Source organism: Phalacrocorax aristotelis, chromosome 5, assembly GCF_949628215.1.
Source record: "Phalacrocorax aristotelis chromosome 5, bGulAri2.1, whole genome shotgun sequence".
Lineage (NCBI taxonomy): Eukaryota > Metazoa > Chordata > Aves > Suliformes > Phalacrocoracidae > Phalacrocorax > Phalacrocorax aristotelis.
This window is the reverse complement of record NC_134280.1, coordinates 70,825,643-70,844,052: the sequence shown is the minus strand read 5'-3', so window position 1 is coordinate 70,844,052 and position 18,410 is coordinate 70,825,643. Positions and strand designations below refer to the sequence as shown.

Sequence of the window (18,410 nt, the reverse complement as noted above, 5' to 3'; positions counted from 1 at the left end):
GGGAGGCCAGGGCACAGCGCTAGTGGTTGCGTCGGGGTGATGGATGTGGAGCAGTAGGGACTGGGATAGCGTGGGGTGGGTGCAGGTGTAGGTGCGCATTTAGGTCCAGGTGAAGGTATACATGTAGGTGTAGGTGCAGGTACAGGTGGAGGGGCAACTGCAGGTGCAGTGGTGGGTGCATTATAGATGCACGTGCAGGCATAGGTGTAGGCGTAGGTGCAGTTGTAGGCATAGGTATAGGTGCAGATGCAGGTGTAGACATAGGTTATAGGTATAGGTGCAGCTGTAGGCATAGGTGTGGGTGCACATGCATGTATAGGTGTAGGTCTAGGTGTAGGTGTAGGGGTAGGCGCAGGTGCAGGTGTAGGTGTAGGTCTAGGTGTAGGGGTAGGCGCAGGTGCAGGTGTAGGTCTAGGTGTAGGGGTAGGCGCAGGTGCAGGTGCAGGTGTAGGTGTAGGTGTAGGGGTAGGCGCAGGTGCAGGTGCAGGTGCAGGTGCAGGTGTAGGTGTAGGTGTAGGGGTAGGCGCAGGTGCAGGTGCAGGTGTAGGTGTAGGTGTAGGGGTAGGCGCAGGTGCAGGTGCAGGTGCAGGTGTAGGGGTAGGGGTAGGCGCAGGTGCAGGTGCAGGTGTAGGTGTAGGTGTAGGTGTAGGGGTAGGCGCAGGTGCAGGTGTAGGTCTAGGTGTAGGGGTAGGCGCAGGTGCAGGTGCAGGTGTAGGTGTAGGTGTAGGGGTAGGCGCAGGTGCAGGTGCAGGTGCAGGTGCAGGTGTAGGTGTAGGTGTAGGGGTAGGCGCAGGTGCAGGTGCAGGTGTAGGTGTAGGTGTAGGGGTAGGCGCAGGTGCAGGTGCAGGTGTAGGTGTAGGTGTAGGGGTAGGCGCAGGTGCAGGTGCAGGTGCAGGTGTAGGTGTAGGGGTAGGCGCAGGTGCAGGTGCAGGTGCAGGTGTAGGGGTAGGGGTAGGCGCAGGTGCAGGTGCAGGTGTAGGTGTAGGTGTAGGGGTAGGCGCAGGTGCAGGTGCAGGTGCAGGTGTAGGGGTAGGGGTAGGCGCAGGTGCAGGTGCAGGTGTAGGTGTAGGTGTAGGGGTAGGCGCAGGTGCAGGTGCAGGTGTAGGTGTAGGTGTAGGGGTAGGCGCAGGTGCAGGTGCAGGTGCAGGTGTAGGGGTAGGGGTAGGCGCAGGTGCAGGTGCAGGTGTAGGTGTAGGTGTAGGGGTAGGCGCAGGTGCAGGTGCAGGTGTAGGTGTAGGTGTAGGGGTAGGCGCAGGTGCAGGTGCAGGTGCAGGTGTAGGGGTAGGGGTAGGCGCAGGTGCAGGTGCAGGTGTAGGTGTAGGTGTAGGGGTAGGCGCAGGTGCAGGTGCAGGTGTAGGTGTAGGTGTAGGGGTAGGCGCAGGTGCAGGTGTAGGTGTAGGTGTAGGTGTAGGGGTAGGCGCAGGTGCAGGTGCAGGTGTAGGTGTAGGTCTAGGTGTAGGGGTAGGCGCAGCTGTCATTAGCCGCGGCAGCGGGCGGCGGCGCAGGCGCAATAAGGCGCAAGGGCAGGTGTGATTAGGAGGTCGGCTTCGTGACGTCACGGGGGCACGGCCCTGCGGCGCGCGGCGATGACGCACCCGCGCGCCATAGGGCGCCTCTGTCCTCACGTCACCCCCGCGCGCCGCCGGACGGACAGACGTACGGGCGGGTGGCTCACGAGGGCTCCGGCCGCGGGCGGCCATGGCGCGGCCCGGGCCCGGGCGGCTGGGGCTGGCGCTGGGGCTGGGGCTGGCGCTGGGCGCGGCGGCGGGCGCCGGCCTGGGCCTGCTGTGGCGGCGGCGGCGGCGGCGGGCAGCGGCGCGGCCTAGCACCGGTAGGGCCCGCGGCCGGGCGGGGAGCGGCCCCCGCCGGCCTCCCTCCCTTCCTCCCTCCCTCCCTCCGGGGCTGGGGGCGTCCCGCGGGTCGGGGCTCCTGAGCCGCGCTTTAACCCGGGCTTTAAAAAGCCTGCCTTCAGCCGGCAGAGCCTGGGGCGCCTCCGGTTCGAGGCTTGCCTTCGTGGCGCGCCTCTGAGAGCTACCTCCAAGCCCTTAAGCTTACCCGCTCGCCACCCGCCTCCCGTGGGGTCGGAATCTCGAGCTTCTAAAGATGCTACTTCGGAAACCGGAGCTTTTTGTTCTTTATCCGAGGCTGTGCAGAACTGCGGGGGCAGAAAGCAAAAGCGTGTTCCTCTCTAGCCATTGCTGGGGGTTTAACGTGAGACCGGCGGCACCGAGGGCTGAGCAAGCACCGGCTGCCTCCCTTCGGTGGCGGGGGTGGGTCAGTAGGCCAGGTTTAAAAACTGAAATTACGTCTGGGGAAGGACTTTCCCTTGAATAAAGCATCACCCTGACACTTCATTGGGGTTTCGGAAGGCGTGTCTGTGCCGCTGTGTTGGGGCGGGAGGAGTCTGAGCAGCGTTTTAATCAGAGGTGTTGCAGAACCAGGTGTGAGGTACCTGTGCCTTCCTATTCCCCTGCAGCACGTACCGTGTGGGCCCCGCAGCGGTAACGGGAGAGCGAATGCACCCGAGCGGCTTCCCCAGGCGGCTGTGGCAGGCTGGTTGGTACCCGCCGCCACGGTAAATGCCCGGCCCTGGTTGTGGAACGTGTGTCTCGGGAGGAATCGGTGCGTCCAGTGTCACAGGGCTTTGCCCTGACACGGCAGGTCCCGGCAGAGCCAGGGGAGCACGGGGTGTCCGCCCTGCGGGAGCGACGCTGCTGGAGCAGGGCAGGTGCCAGAAAACAGCGTGCTGTGGTGGTTCTGTGCAGCCCCTTCTCGAGATGGTGCGATTTCTGAGGAGCTAAGGAAGAGTAGGGAGAAGATTGCAGTGGGTCTTTGTTTAAGAGAACTGAGATTTTTATCTCTGAGTTTACACAGACAGGGTACTCTGGAAGATAAGCCTTTCATTTCTGCAAATCTGGCTGCTTTTCTGAGTGGTTCTCTTTTTTTGTTGTTAATAGAAAAAGAGTATTCTTCCCTAAATAATTGACTTAACTGGTAGTATGTTAATTTATTGTATGAGCTCTCAAGAAAACATATTTAAAAAACACAGATTACATCTCTTCTTGCATTCTGGCAGATCGCCCTGTACCTGCAAGAAGATTTCGGGGTCAGACAGAGTGGTAAAGGTTGTAGAGAGTTAATCCAAGGCAAGGGTGTGTTTGGATGACTGAACTGCTGTTTAAAGTATGTTCTCTCCCCTTTGGGTTTCTGTAGGGTATTTTTTTCCTTGAATAACACTTGGGGGGGGGGCGGGGGGTTGTGGTGTGGTTTGGTTTTTTTTAAAGAATAGGTCTCTTTTGGCCAAAATCAGCTTCCGCTGTCCTCGTTCATTGTCTCATGGTATGTTGTAAGCCGGATGCTCTCCTGGCTGGTGGTCTCCCGGGGCAATCACAATTCAGGAGAAAAGCCGAGCGTAGTCTTTCAGTGCAATGTTAATAAAGAAGTGTATAGAATAGGAATTAAATTAATTTGCAGTTAAGGACTTCAGAACGGCAGTTTCCTTAGCTACAGTAGTCTTTGTGATATTCAGTATGGATTTTGCTCATTTTAAAACAATCTTTACAAGGGGTTTTTTACAGACGTGTAGTTAAAGAGCTTTATTTCCCCTAATTGCTATTGCAAATCTGTTAAGAATGGCTGGACGCTGGTGTCGGAGAAGGGAGCGGCAGACCAGCTGCAGAACGGAAAACCTCAGGCCAGGTCAGGCAGCAACACTCAAGACCAAGCCTTGTATCCTCCACCCACTGAAAACAAAATTGTGATGAGATGTCCCATGTGAAATCCTTTCCCATTTGCATCTGATGACTGTTTTCTCCTCTTGTTTTCTTTCAGTCGTGCCCAGAGTGCTGGTTCCTGCAGAGGCGGGAGATGGGGCCATGTACACACCTCTCCTAACTCAGGGCGAGCAGCTGGACGTGCTGGAGCGCCTTGACTTCGTGTTACGAAACATTTCGGAGCTAAGAAAGGAAGTGGAGGAGCTGCGAAACAGCCTGCAGCACTTAGCTGCAGAGATCGTTAGTGAAGTCAGGTATCGACCCTGCCGGCCCCTCCCTGTCCTTGCCTGCTGTTGTACATATTTACTGTGTGGCCACGATTATGTTAAATTTAAAATCCAAAAGTGGAAGAAGTGTGTCTCTAGTTTCTGCTGGCATTATGTCTTGACCTTCAGTGAGATTAACGTAAAGAAAATTGTATGTTTAGCCAGGGTTGGGTTTTTCCCGTATGGACTACTAAGTAGTGACGCTTCCTTCATATTCTAGACTGGGAAGGTTATTTGTTCTTAAGTGTTTGTCTCTTGTTATTACTCTTTTCTCTCTGATTCCTGCCAACTGGAGGTAACTTTTGATACAGAATAAAAGGTCCTGTACTCCGCAAGATGTTTCAGGATTCCTTTGTGTTTGCTTATTGAGGGAATCGGAGGAATGCGTGTGATAGGTTTATCCTTTTGTATGTGGATTGCACAGAAATCTGGACCGAGTCTGTGGTCGGGCTCGCAGGATGTGGTGCTCGCTCTGTGGTAGCGGGGTGTCTGTTAGTGAGAGCGAGAAGTCACCTTGTGAATTCTCTGGATACAGAGCGAATTGGACAGGATGTGCTAGAGAGGAGAGGGGAGGTGAAGTAGCAGGCATTTCACTGTCAAATGTGTATTTGTTTCTCCTTCTGCCTTCCTCAAAGGTCCCATCTGGAAGAAACCCAGAAAGTAACTCGCCGGAGGCGGTTTCCATTTCCCAGGGAAAGAAGTGATTCCACAGGCTCCAGTTCAATCTATTTCACAGCCAGCTCAGGAACAGCCAATACGGACGATGGAGAAAGTGAAGGAGGGTAAGAGAGCACCGGGGCTGTGGTGCCCAATTCCTTACGTCTGAGCACTTTATAACATAAAGGAAGGGATTTTTCTCCCCACTAGGTGTCTGTCATCCTGGTTTTATCTGCTTTTGTTCCAGTAAGCCTGCTACTGCCAGGGCCAGTGAGAGAAATGCAGTGATTCCGACTTCTAGAGAAAGGAGGGGAAGAAAGAAATACATAGGTTCTGAGGTAGTTGGGTTTCTTTAAGCAATAATTTGAGTAGGGAACCTTGCAGGAAGAAAGGAAGTAGGAGTCCAGCCTGGGACTTGAGTGAGAGAGTTTATGAATAAAATTTCCATACAACAATATATTTTAGAATGTCTGGAAAACTTGAGAAAATGTAAACATATTCCAGTTAAGTAAAATGTCTTTGGGGTATTTCTTACGGATTTTTCTCAGTGTGTCACACTGATCAGTTGTGTTGCTTAAGTTCTTCAAGTTTAAAGACAGGTGAAAAGTACTGTGCAGTTTAAGAACATCAGTAAAAATGACAATATAGATGCAGGTGTTGCCTTATTAGATAGACAACAAGAGGTCTAGCGCATGCGTGCGTGTGACTGCTGCCTTTCTGATGAAATGCTTCTCTCCTGTGCTTTAATCAGATGAGTTCTATAGCTTCTGAGGTATGTAAGCGTGTCTAAAACATGCAGCGTTGGCTCTATACGTTTTCCAAGGGGAGTTGAAATGCAACGTAATTTAAAGAGTGAGTCACAGACTCCCAGGTGGGAAGGGACCTCAGGGATCATCTAGTCCAACCTTTCTAGGGAGAGCACAGTGTGGACAAGATAGAAGCTTGCACTTGATGATCTTAAAGGCCTTTTCCACCCTAAATGATCCTGCAATTCTAAGTTGATGAGAGCACGGAGCGAGGCAGGCGGGATTTGGACGTGACACGCTGTTTGGTGGCAGCTCAGAGGCCAGTCAGCCGGTGCAGGCTGACGCTTGGTAGCACGGGTTTGTAGTCACGGGACAAAACAGCCACTGCTGTGGCGGCCGGCTAGAACAAAGGCCGCGGATCTGCAGGGAAGCAGGCTTTGTGCCTGCCAAAGAACCATGTCGCTTTGGTACTGTGTCTTTAGAAGCTGGAATTGGTGAGCCAGGAAAGAGCTGATGTGATCTCATTCGGGATCTAGAACTGCTCCCTTCCTCTCAAGTGGGTGTTTGTATGAAAGCAAAATTAGGGGGTGATTCGCGATGGTGTAATAGGTAATGAGGCTGCATAACAAGTTTTAAAGCGATACAGTTGATTCTGAAGACAAGACCTTGCTATCTAGATAATAACAGATGCGTGGAGTCGTTGGGGTGCCAATATATCTTGTAAAGCATGCTGAAAAGGGCGGTCTCTTTCAACGGGTAGCAGCCCTAACTGCCATCTGGTCAACAGAAAATTTTAAGCCATGACCGAGGCCGACAACAACTCTGAGGTTCAGAGAAGGCATCCTCCTTAGGGGACCTCGAGTGAACGGGTGCAACAGGCATGTGTTTTACTGCAGACCCTTGTACTCTGTTAGGAACCCGGTGGTGGTTGGAGACATTCTTACATTTTATGTAAAACCTGTAATTAGGTTTAATGACCAGTGCGGAGAATTAGTGCATAAGCAGCTCTCACCTGATTTTAAAAGACTTCCAACAGCATGTAATTTCTCTCTCTGGTGTTTGTCCTATACAAATAGGTATAATATTAGTCTGTTCAGGACCAGCTGCCTTTAGTATGCAGTATTGTCTTTTAGAGATCTAAATATAAGAATTTCCTAGTAGAAAATCAGGGTAGGAAAAGGGAATTTTGGAAAAGACTATTTAAGCTTTTTAGCAGCCACTGGGAGGAAGAATGAGACTTCTCAACAGATAGATTTCAGCTCTGTATTAATTTCTGGCAGTTGTATTCCTTTAATGAAACTCAGAAAGGAGAACTCACATTTCAGCTTTATTTTGTAAACCACACGGACACAAGCATCTTCTCGGATTTCACACACAATTGTCAAAAATAATCATGAGCTTTCAGGAGCCCAGAGCTCTCGGGCTGTTTAATTTCTCCGTATTGCTTTGGCGCTGCGTTGGTCTTCTGGGCTCCTCTGCCTCCTCTTTCCATGTGCGTTTTTGTTCCAGAGAGTGTGTTTTCATTTTCACTCAGGATGCGTGCTAGCCGGAGGCCTCAACATACTAAAGCATTTAAGAACTTTCCATCATCGTAAACTCGAGAAAACAGGCTGGTAACATCTAAATCCCTTAATCTTTCTGAAAACTCTGAGTTTATGAAGTTATATGTGGTATTACTTGTCTTTTTCAACGGGCGGCATCTTGTATGAGCTGTCTTGGAGAAAACACATTTTTGTGGTGAATTAAAAAAAGCGTATAGGAGCCATCCAGCACTGCCTGTTTTTGAAGACCTTATTGTGCTTCAGGAGCCTTCAGTGTGGAAAGTGTTTTTCGCCTGAAGCACCGCAATCTTTGCAGCTCCCAGCAGAATGCTGCGGTGAGGCAGCATCACAGCTGCGTAGCCCACAGCCGTGCTGCGTGGTCGGTTAGGAGGGGAGATGAGAGAATTTGAGGAGTTTGTGTTTAAGTACCTACAATGAGTTGGTCTAGAGAGCTAATCATGTCATTAATTGTAAGAAAATATCAAGAAATGAAGCTTTGAACTCAGTCTGAAACGGAGCCGTGCCAGTGTCACCTACCACCCTGTCGCTATGTTATCCGTTAATTTAGTGCTGCCTACGTAATCTCCAGCATGACGTCTTGTAGTGCTTGCTTTCCTGGCTTTGCAGGGATAAGGCTGGCTGTAATTGCTGGTTCTAAAATGTGCCGGTACAAAGCGGTGCTTTTTAAAATTTAAGGGTGAGAGTTGGAGGCTGTGGTGAGTGAGGGAATTTGTTTACTCTCTACCAGAGGGAAATGCTTGAGCATTATTGATGGTTCTTGGAAAACTGAAGCCTCGATAGCCAAACGTGTCTTGTTATCTGTGTGTGACCCAATTACTGTAACTGCTTTCTTCAGATACAGACTTTGGTCCCGTATCTTTGTCTCAAGACAAAGGCAGCTTCGCACGCAGAGCGCTCGGCCCTCCCTCGGAGGGAAATTCAGCCAGGGCAAAAGGGAGTACAGCTGTAGTTACTGACTGCAATGACTTTTAACTCCAGCACAACTTGTAAAGCTTGGCTTCGGCACAGTGTAACTGGGTAACAGTTACAGACATCCCCTAGAATTAAGCGTTTGTACGGTTTGAAGTAGCTTGCTTCAGGAAGAGAGCTTTCTATTCAGATAAACCAACAAAATCCAAATATAAAAGTGCATATTCTTAAATTACTGGCTGACTTGCGGTTGTTCTTCAGTCAAGAGCTTGCAGATAAATGTGAGGGGGACAAACAGAGTCCTCTCTAAAAATAAATTAGTTCTGGAACTAGACTGATACCATTGCGGTGGGGTGTCAACATATAATGCTGTTTTAAACTTCCAGCTTAGGTGCCTGTTTATGATTTGGGGAGATTAATTTTAGCCATTGTCAGAAACTTTGATCCGCACTTTATCCTGGTCCGTTTGACTAATGTAGGAGCTAATTATTGCCTGGGTTTTTGTACACGTGGTCTTTTTGTGGCTCGTTTGCTGTCTCCTTGCCGGACTTCCTGCTCATGTGAAATAGTCTTGATCGCTCTCCTACTGTTCTGCACCTTCCACACGTCAGTGTGAACAGGCTGTTTCATATTCAGCGCTCAGACACGATGATGGAGGTACTGAATGTTGCCAAAACAGTTATTGTGCCTGAAATTTCCTGGAATAGGCTAAAAGCCTCAGGTTGTATTTTCCACGTGGATGAGCGTCTTGTTGAGATTCTCTTTTACAATCCATACATTTAACTGAATTGTCCTGGCTCTGCTCATAGTTTTTTAATTCCCTCACACTGAAGTTAGAAGGCCTAAGAGAAGCAAGTGAGATGTGGATGATTGTGGCTGAGTTCTACTTCGCTTTTGGGGGGGGCCTTCTTTAGCTTTCTGAGGTTGTGTATGTTACATGAGTAATAATAATTGGTGTGTCATTTGAGACACTTGCATCGCACAGTGTTCTCCAGGATGAACTAAGGTACTCTTCTTCCTCTGTTAAGAAGAGCTGGGTTTTCTGTACCATATATATAAAACCATCATAGGCTGCGCAGCATCTCCTCAAACTAATTCTGTGTTGTGGTTTGGGTTTTTCCCCCTCGAAGGTACACCACAGCCAACGCTGAGTCTGATTACGACCGGGAGTCCGAGAGAGAGAGTGAAGAAGGGGAAGATGAAGTGAGCTGTGAAACAGTGAGAACTGTGCGACGGGATTCTCTGGATCTCGTCAACGAGGATGAAACGCATTTAATCTTGGACTCCTCGCTAGAGGAAGGACTGGGTCAGCTACTGCAGCAGGCTGACCGCTTGCACGACGGAAATGAGCAGGAGAAGAGAGAGGGGTTCCAGCTGCTGCTGAATAATAAACTGGCGGTAAAGGTTGCCTTTTTGTATTTTCCATCAGTGATTTGTTTCCAGCTAAATAGCTGGGAAAGAGGAAATTGCATCTCTTAGAAGGGACCAGGCCCTACACAACAACTGGGCCAGCTTCCAGTGGTCCCCTTCCTCAGGAGCAGCTTGGGAGCGGGCTGAAGGCCAGAATTGTTCGGGCCACAGCAGCAGCCGGTTCCCAGTTGCTTTCTGTCTTGGAATTCCGTGTCTCATCATGTCATCACTTTCCCATAGCGAACACACGGTACATGTGTAAATTAACAGTACCGTGTGTGTGTGCAGTAACCTTGGCAGATGTTTTGAGAACGTTTACCTCGGCGCATATGCAATGGCCCAATCTATATTCGGGGAAGCTTGGTCTTTCCGGGGGCTGCTCAGCGCACGTGTGCGGTGGTTGCGTGCTCGAACAGAGGCTTAGGCAATACTCGGTGTGTATTAGTTAATGAGATTAAAAATCTGGGTGGTGCAGGTGTTTTGCCACCATAAAGAATGTGTCTCTTTATATCAGGTGATGAGAATTGATCCCCTGCTTCGATGAGCAGTGGCACTGCCCTTGTGGTGTGGGAGCACAGCGAGGGCAGTGACGGTTCAACCCGAGCTGCCGCAGATAGCTAGCTTACACCTCTGGCCGCAGGCAGCGGGCGCACCCAGCACTGAAACGTGTCTTCCTGGGGCTGTTGTGACCTACAGCAGCCGTGCAGGTGTGCCTGCGCCTGCTGCAGTCGCGCTGTTGGCCTCTCTTTGTGTTTACCGAAGTACTGCATCGCCAGCAAAGACAGCGTTTTGGGTTACCGGCCTTTTAAACAGCAAAACCTATTTTGGCTCCTGTGTTTCCAGGAGGAATGGAAGGACAGAAATTATGGATAACTTGATCAGTTCTAATTTCAGGTAGATTTGCTTTTTGTTTTTTCCTTCTCACTGGGAAGAAATGACAGGCCCGTTGGCTTCCGAAATTCTCTTGCATGTTTCTTTCTGGTGATTCTCCCACTTTCTTTTATTCACAATACTACCACAAAAGAAACCAGACTGTTAGGTGGTTGTGTTTTAAGTTTTTACCTTTTTTTTTTGTTTTTTCTTAAAGTAAGTTTGAGTTTTTCAGAACACAACCACTTCAAATTTAGCAGCGTAGCTACAGTACTGTCCTGGATGTAAGAACAAGACGGGATGTGGAACTCTTTGAATGTGAACTGAATCATGAAAAAAGTAGAATGCAGCTTCTGAATTTTGTTGAAGCGGTGAGGTTTGGGCTGGGTTTTTTGCCAGTGTTTTGAGGCTAGTGGAGGCTGCTGAAGAACCGACCCCAGAATGGCCTCTGAAGTGGAGGGGTTCCTTGCTGGAAGGCGGCAACAATTAGACCCATAGCAGTGGTGTAACGTCGTAAGCTTAATTATAAATTTGGCCATCCAGTTTGCTCTTTTGTGGTTTTGCTTCAGTTCTTGCAGGGTTGGGGCCGTCTAAGGTTTCAAAAAAGGTCTGTGCGACTCCTGGTACGTGCCCCCGCTTGGTGGTTCTTTCTCATGCTCTTTGCCAACGGCAGAACGGGTCTTGATACGCAACATTTATGTTCCTACTGCAGTATGCGGACCAGACAGACTTCCTTTGGCGCCTGGCCCGCGCGCATAGCGACATGTGCGAAATCACAGAAGACGCAGATGAGAAGAGGTCGTACGCATCTGATGGTAAGGAGTTGTGTGTTTGAGGCAAAGGAGGCTGGTCAAAGCTGACGTTATGCTTCAGATTTATAAACCCTACGCTTGCAAATGGTGTGGTGGATTTTTTTTCTCCTTCTAGTCTGTTTTTTAGGTGAGAAGCTAGCAGTGTCGTGGTGGTAGGGGTTTTAACATCTGTGCTTTCTGAAAGATAGTATAAGTAGGCCAAGGGCTAGTTAAGGTGTAAAATTTGTTTATCAAACCTATCATCCGTATCCTGTGTGGTATTAAGATAAATGAGTTTTTGCTTTAACGCACTGAATTTTTTGTTCTTGGAGGAGAGAGGGGCAAGTGGGGCAGGTCCTAGATCTGAGGCTGTGAAATGCATCAGAACAAAACCACTGACAGCTTTAATGAGCTCTTCTTAACATGGTGTAGAGATGTTTCCATTGCAGATAACTGTACTTCCAAGTGAGGCGAAGCTGTGTTGGCAGGTTAATGCAGTTTGCTGCTGTACTATAAATTGGTGTGGTCTCTTTGGTCCTGGATGTTCCGCACCACTGCAAGAGTATGAGATTATTTATGAAACATTGTCAAGCCAAATGTATTATAACATTAACAAACGTATGACTTTTATGCTGTTCTATTATTGCACTCTAATGACCTCAGAGGAAGAAACTAAGAAAGTGGATGGATTTCTTACCTCTGCCCGCTTGTTTGCAGGGAAAGAAGAGATAGAAATTGCCTTACAGAAATGGAATCAAAGTGCTGAGTGCCATCAATGGTATGTAACTTTTTACTTCTTGCTTTTAAGAAGCATAGGAAAAGGATGTGGAGATTGTTGTGAGTTGAGCTGCATTTAAAAAATGAAAACATAATTATTTGGTCTTACTTGGAGCGTACTATGTTGACGTTACCTTCCGCAAAAAGCCGTTTTAACAGCTTTGGTTAATTGCCATAAGTAATGGCTTGATGGGCGGTAGGTTTGGTATAGTAATAAACTTTGCTTTGCTTACGCCAATTTAATTATGAATTTCCCTCTGAGGCGAGATGGCTGGAAGAGTTCTTGAGCAAAAGCTCCCAAATAGGATAAAGAACTCTTTTGGGCGCTAAGAACAGGTTGCATCAAGGCTTTTGTGAGCCCGCACCTAACGAGCTGATGGACCTTGGTGGTGGTAGTAAAGGATGACCTTCCAGGTGAGGCTCGGAGAAGCAAGCTACTGGCAAAGTGAGTTTGAGATAAGGAGGTGCAATGAGCTCCGCTGGGTGTTCACCAGGCTAAGTTTATCAAACTGTGTATTCTTTGGGCTGCCTGTAGCTTGAGCGCATCTCTCGCCATGCAAAAGGTGAAGTGGAGGAAAGCTTGTTTAGAGGCTTTCTTGGGAAGTGTGCAGTTTCCCTTCCAGGAAGTGGAAGACAATTTGCGCAGCAGCTGGCTCTCGGGCCACTGTGTGCGCCCGGGCGGGATGCTGCAGCGTCTCGGCACGGGAAGGAGCCAAACTCCGTTGGCATCGCTTTTGATGGCGCACACCCTGGGAAAACACGTATTGGAGCGCCCTGTGCTCTGCTGGGCGAGGGTGGGGTGCCAGAGAGTACGTTTCACGCAGATAACTTGCAGAAAGCTAGTTCCCGAGTTCGGGCGCGCGATATGTTGAGGCGCTCTGTTCTTCCCTGCGTCCTCTGTTTCCTTTGGCCCCTTTTCAGGCCCCTATAGAGCAATGTGTATATCCTTCAAAGCCAAGCTCACAGCCGGCTGCACAGCTGTGGGGGCAAAGTCTTAAGAGCTACATATTAAATATGAAAGAGGTTTTTCCTTTGTGTTCCTCCAACATTCTTGGGCTAATTGTTTTCTGTTACTGACATTTTGATAATGCGCAGAGATGCTTGCTTTGCGTCCAGCGTTGATATATTTGCCTCGGTCAGCTAGGCCTGGAGCGTGGGCTTAGTACTGTGCCAGTGTTCTCATATTCATCTTAATTCTGGAGTGAGGAGAAACATCATTCTTATCAGACAGCCTTTTGGAGAGTGTCTTCTGGCCGGCACTGCTGTATTCTGCTCACGGATGCTGCTTGTCGCTCTGCAAAGCATTCTGGCTTTGAAATGAATTGAGACAGCAGCATATGGCGCTTTTTTTTTTAACAAAGATATTTTTTTCCATGATAAAAGACGGAATGATCCGCAGTTTAGCCAAGGAAGGTGTTCTCTGTTCGTATCAATGCTGCGGCTGGTTAGGGTTTCAGTAAGGAGGTGTGCGAGAGGGAGGCTACCTTGCTGGCTTCAGCAGCCTCAGTGGACAGGTGCTGGTTGCAGCTCGTGTACGGGGTTGAAAGGATTGCTCTCCTTTTTGGAACAGACTCCCAAAGGGTTTGTAGAGTGGTACAGATATTTGTAGAGGTAAGGTATTCTGGTGAATTCCTTGATGAACAGTGCTTATCAGCAGCTATTGTGAAGGACTGACAACATGTAGGATAGAATAAATGAGATTTTTTTAAAAAAATGGAAATCACTTGGAAAACAGGATGCTGAATTTTTTTAGCAAACAAGATCTGTGCTGTTCTGAGATGAGTAAATTTACTCAGAGGATCAGTTTGGACTACTGGCACCTAAATAAATGCCTTTATCGTCTTGAAACGACTGTGCAATTTAGCTCTCAGTAATGAATTGCCATTCTCAGTTAAAGCTTTGATATGAAGGCGGAGTACTGGGACAGACAGTGTGACTAATCTGTAGCAGATTGGGGTGTTTGGCTTTGACTGCTGGTTGAACATCTTGAAGGAATGGGTTTTTAGTCACCAGGTTGTGTCTTGAAGTTTGTAAGCCACTTTGATACTTGGCTGTTTGACGTTTTACAAAGCAAGGTTCTAATTTGGGGTCTAACGTTGATAACTTAGCTCTATTTCAGGGCTTATAGTGCACAGAAGCAGTGGCTGTAATGTGATGTTTAGACGTGTGTCTCTGGTAGAAAATCTCAAGCCTTTTGAGCTCTCGGTGCCTCTGTCACAGCCTGTGTCCACCTCTCCCTCGGCAGTTTTGGTGAAAGAGTGCACAGTTCTTGTCCTATTAGACCTGTCTCTTTTCCAGACAGGGGTAAGGCTTCTGCACATCTACATCTTGCCTGTAATTGTAGAGAGCAGCTGCAGAAAGGGCAGCTGGAGGGAGGAAATAGCGAAGCAGCGTGTGGGAGGCATGGGATTTATTGGAAAGGAATATGTAACTACCTTTATCAGCCACAGAAATAATTTTCTGCCATGAATAGAACAGGAAACGATTCCCTTTCCAGCTCTGCGTGGGTCATGGGATGGTTGCAAGCTGTTGTAATTGCAGTCTCTTTATGCTAATTAATATTACCCTGAGAAAAAAATTACTGCTAATGAAATGATGCTTAATACATGAAAAGATACATATATAGATGTGAAAAATGTGGGATATATATATAGTTCCAGAAGACATTATAGGTTATCTTCCCTTTACTCGAGCAGTGGGCACGTTGCTCAGAATTAGTTTAGTTCACCGTGCTGTCTGTGGTAGCGATGTTTGGGGAAAATCAAAAATAAAAACGAATTAAAAACCCCAAGGACAGCAGGCAACGACCGCTTCCCTGCAGCGTGGCGCCCCTGCCGCCGGCCGGGAGCGCGCAGGGCTGAGCTCGTGGCCGTGGAGGAGCCAGCCTGTGTGAGTTTGTGTCACCTTGTTTAACCACTTGGGCCCTTCCCCTCCCATACCGTCCCCTGGCGCAGATCCCATAACCAAACGTGCTCTGTGCGGAAACGAACGGCTTACTCTGAAACTGCCAGTGGAGGTTTGAAAGCTTCCTTTGGGTTTGATTTGATGCCCTACCTCTTGGTTTATGGGGAAGTGAGCAGAGAATGGTTGTTCACGCTTCCTTTGTAAATGACTGTTCCATTCTGTCGTATTTCTCTCTTCAGTATCTGTTTCCCTTGCTGAAGAATCCCAATCTTTTATTATGTCTCTTCATAGGGAATCATTTTGTTTTCTCTTACCACCCGTGTTGTCTTTCCCATATTATTTTCTTTCTAACGTGTCTTTTTTCAGACAAAAGTACAGGAATTCACTGTGGAACACAAGTTGTGGAAGCAGCATGGATTTGTGTAACGCTAAGCTGACCGTTCTTTTTGTTCTTATTTCCATACACAGGAGTCAACATTGTCTCTCTCTTTTCCACAGCAAACTCAATAGGCATTTTAATAGAAATATTCCCGGTGATTTTTAATGTCTCTTCTGTGTGAAGCCTGTGACTGCGTAGGTATCGCTAGGGCTGCATTTTTTCCTGTGTGCTTTCACATTGACTGTCATTTTCTGTGTTATCAATTGCCACTTAAGGCTCATGGATTACTTAGGATGCAGTTGTGCTGGTTTTCGGTGCTCATTCGGTGTTTTCTTCTGTTGCACAAATCATTCCGTTTTATTGGCTTTAAGGTGTGATGCTTGTCAAGCAAGGCGGAAGAAACTTTACATACAATCATCGTTGCAGGTAAAACTCTTTTTTCCCCTCTCTCAGTGCCTCATAGTTGTTGCAGTAATGACTGGCATTTTAAAGCAACAAAGAAAGAAAATAACTTTTAATACGAAGGGATTTGTGAGTGCTGGCGAAGGCAGCACCGAGTGGAGCGTGACTGGCTGCAGCTTTGGAGCGTTTTGTGGCTGGCTGGTTTGAAGGCTTTGGCAGCAGGATAGTAAGTGGTTTCTCAAGAATGATAGAGAAAGCAGTAAGTGTCTGGGAATATGTCTGGACTAGCTCTGGGATCTGCCCAAATATGAAGGAGAGTCCTTTCATGCATCTCTTGGGTCGTCTTGACGTTAGATTTGGTACAAAGCTGTTATTGTAGTGGCTTGCTCTTGGAAGCCAGCTGGTCCCAGGAGAGCCATCTCCGCAGAGCTGGTCGGAACAGCACGGCGGTTTGCTCCGGGATGCACAGACAAGTCAGCCTTTGTGCGGTGGGACTGAGCTCTGGCTGGGCGTTCCTTGTGGGCACCGCTTAGGAATACAGAAGCGAGTGAGGAGTTGTGCTGGGCGTTTGATGTATTTCATACCTTTAGAATAGGTCTGTGTATTGTAGGCTGGTACTACACCACGTATTCTTAATGCCTGTATGCTCCTGTCTTACAGTTACCTGATTCTTAGTTTTGATACAGGCATCAAAGCCATTCTGTGCTTTAATTGTAAGAGATCTCTGAACAGGTATTACGTGCAACTAAATAGATCACTCCCTTAGCTGATTTCAGCTCAAGAATAGGAGGACAGAGCAAGGTTATAAGTCTGTTCTTGCTTGCTTTTAGGGATGGGTGGAAGAGGCATCGGTTGTTGCACAACCCTGTATGTTTTGCTGCTTAGACATGAATATGTGACATCCTCACAAATGAAGCGAGAGGGACAATTGTGGCTGTGTAAGAATCACCCCTCCGTGTCGGTGTGGCGGCGCTGTTCGCGGTGCAACTGCAGGCACGTAACAGCAGCTTTGGGGATCAGGAATGGATAGTGAGCTGCGTGTTTGCCTTGGCTTCCACTCCTGTTGTTAAAAGAAACACTGGAAGTACAACCAGAGCAGCGAGGGATTTGAGGTCCATCTGGGAAGAATTGTGCAGGTGCTGTATTACCGGCTTTTGTTCGAGCATTGCGCATTGGAAACGAAATGCTATTTGCTGACTGCTGTGAAAGCTGTCATTGCAGAAGAAGTAATAAGCTTGGGCCCTCTTGGAGATGATATAGATGTTATAGAGAGGCAGGAGGATGCGTTCCTGGGCTGGATGAGCCTCCAAAATGTCCTCTGTCTTCGAAAGAGTCTGTTGCTTTGGTGGAGCGTCTCGCACACTTGGTAGCCACCAAATTGCGCACCAGCCCGTTTAGATTCTGTGGGTACATCTGGCTGTCCGTGGGTAGATACCAGCTTTTTGAGAAGTGACAGCATTTCAGATATGACTTGGAGATAGCTTTAATTTTAACAACTGGCAGTATTTCAGGATTTAACTCTTCATGGATTACTGCCCAGATCTGGCCAGTTTTGAGCTATGTCTGGATTTATGAGCTGAGTGTTTCCTGTGTCCCAGGTGGATTAAGCAGGGAAGTTACGGGCAATACGGACTGGGGGCAGGAGTAGCTATAGCAAATAGGAATAGGCATTAGAAGGTATGTCAGAACTTGGAGGAGGAAAAATAGGATGCAGCTAGAGCCGCCTGATAGCATCCCCCTGACTCAGGAGGGTCCCTTGCTTCATCAGGGGTGTTGGTGCCTTGGAACATCCCCGTGTCCCGAGCCAGGGAGGCTCTGAGAGTGGAAACACCAGAGAGGAGCCAAGGAAGAGAAAGTACTGAAAAGTATGTGCAGGGACAAAAGAAATCTCCGCAGGGATCAATATTCCCTCCTCCTCTTGGAAACAGTGAAGTAACTTGACATTTACAGTCTGTGTGTTGTTTTTTGTTTGTTAGGCATAAAAAAGAGAGAAGTTCTGAGAACAGAGATGGTAAGAGTAAGTCAGTAGAAGGCTCCCATAGCACTGTTGATAATGCTACGAATGTGCAAAACAACTCGTGTACTACGAAAGGCTTCATTTTGCAGCTCTTCCTATCAGCGTTGATGCAGGTGACACCTTCCTTTAAAGCACTAGTAGTTCCTGCAGTCTTCTTGTTTTTTTTAATAGTTTGAATGTCTTGCCCTGGTACGTCTGGGCTCTTTGCTGGTAGCTGTGGGGAGGACAGTTGGAACAGCAAGTTCTCTGAGTAAAACCAGAGGGTTAAATAAGCATGAGGTCACTCCATAAAAATTGTATGTTCTACCCAATAAATACCACTTGTATCATCAGACTTCACTGGGGATGAATACATTTTGTTCTGCAAAGAGAACGCATGTGGCCCTCTCCTACCACCTCCCGAGGCAGGCTAGAGATCTTCAGAAGATAAAACCAGCGCAGAAATTGAACAAAATTGAAGACACATTTTGTGTCCCAGCTGGGGTAGCTAATGAAGATTTTAACTTCTTTAGGATCAAGGAAGGAAGGATTGTGGTGGAGGTAGGGAAGGGGATATTTTAGCCTTTCTTTTCTGTGGCAGTCATTCGGATTTTGACTTAAATCGCTAACAACAGCGTGGTGTTAGCCATGTGCCTGAGCGTACTCCTCACTGGCTAACGCTGACTTAGCGTAACGTGCCAGGTCTCCTTGGAACCTGAATACATTCATAGGAGCGTTAATTAAGTATGAAAAAGAGCACTGATCCAGATTGGTGTTTGGTTTCTAGTGTTCAAGGAGTAAAGGACACAGGTTTGGGAGGGACCTCCAGAAAGTCATCTCGCTTATCTTCCTGCAGTGGTGCATCACACCTGGTGTACCGAAACTGCCCCGAGCCCGGAAAGCTTTAGTGGTGGGGCCTGTCTTGTCCCCTTCTCTCCCCTTTCTCCTGTTTTATTAAGCAGTGTATT

The 18,410-nt window shown here is 48.1% G+C and overlaps 1 protein-coding gene across 4 annotated transcripts in view; it reads left to right on the top strand.

Annotated features, from left to right (window-relative positions):
- Positions 1 to 1,648: 1,648 nt before the first annotated feature.
- RMDN3 (regulator of microtubule dynamics 3) overlaps positions 1,649 to 18,410 on the top strand; it is a 38,982-nt gene continuing 22,220 nt past the window's right edge. Inside the window, exons 1-6 of one of the 4 annotated variants that reach the window (XM_075095291.1) lie at positions 1,649 to 1,831; positions 3,832 to 4,027; positions 4,675 to 4,821; positions 9,044 to 9,311; positions 10,906 to 11,008; positions 11,702 to 11,762. In XM_075095291.1, the coding sequence (XP_074951392.1) occupies positions 1,699 to 1,831; positions 3,832 to 4,027; positions 4,675 to 4,821; positions 9,044 to 9,311; positions 10,906 to 11,008; positions 11,702 to 11,762 (908 nt within the window). In that variant the 5' untranslated portion in view covers positions 1,649 to 1,698. Of the gene's footprint in view, positions 1,832 to 2,425; positions 2,623 to 2,643; positions 2,729 to 3,617; positions 3,700 to 3,831; positions 4,028 to 4,674; positions 4,822 to 9,043; positions 9,312 to 10,905; positions 11,009 to 11,701; positions 11,763 to 18,410 lie in introns of those variants that run through there. The other 3 variants (XM_075095293.1, XM_075095295.1, XM_075095292.1) reach the window with 3 other exon arrangements.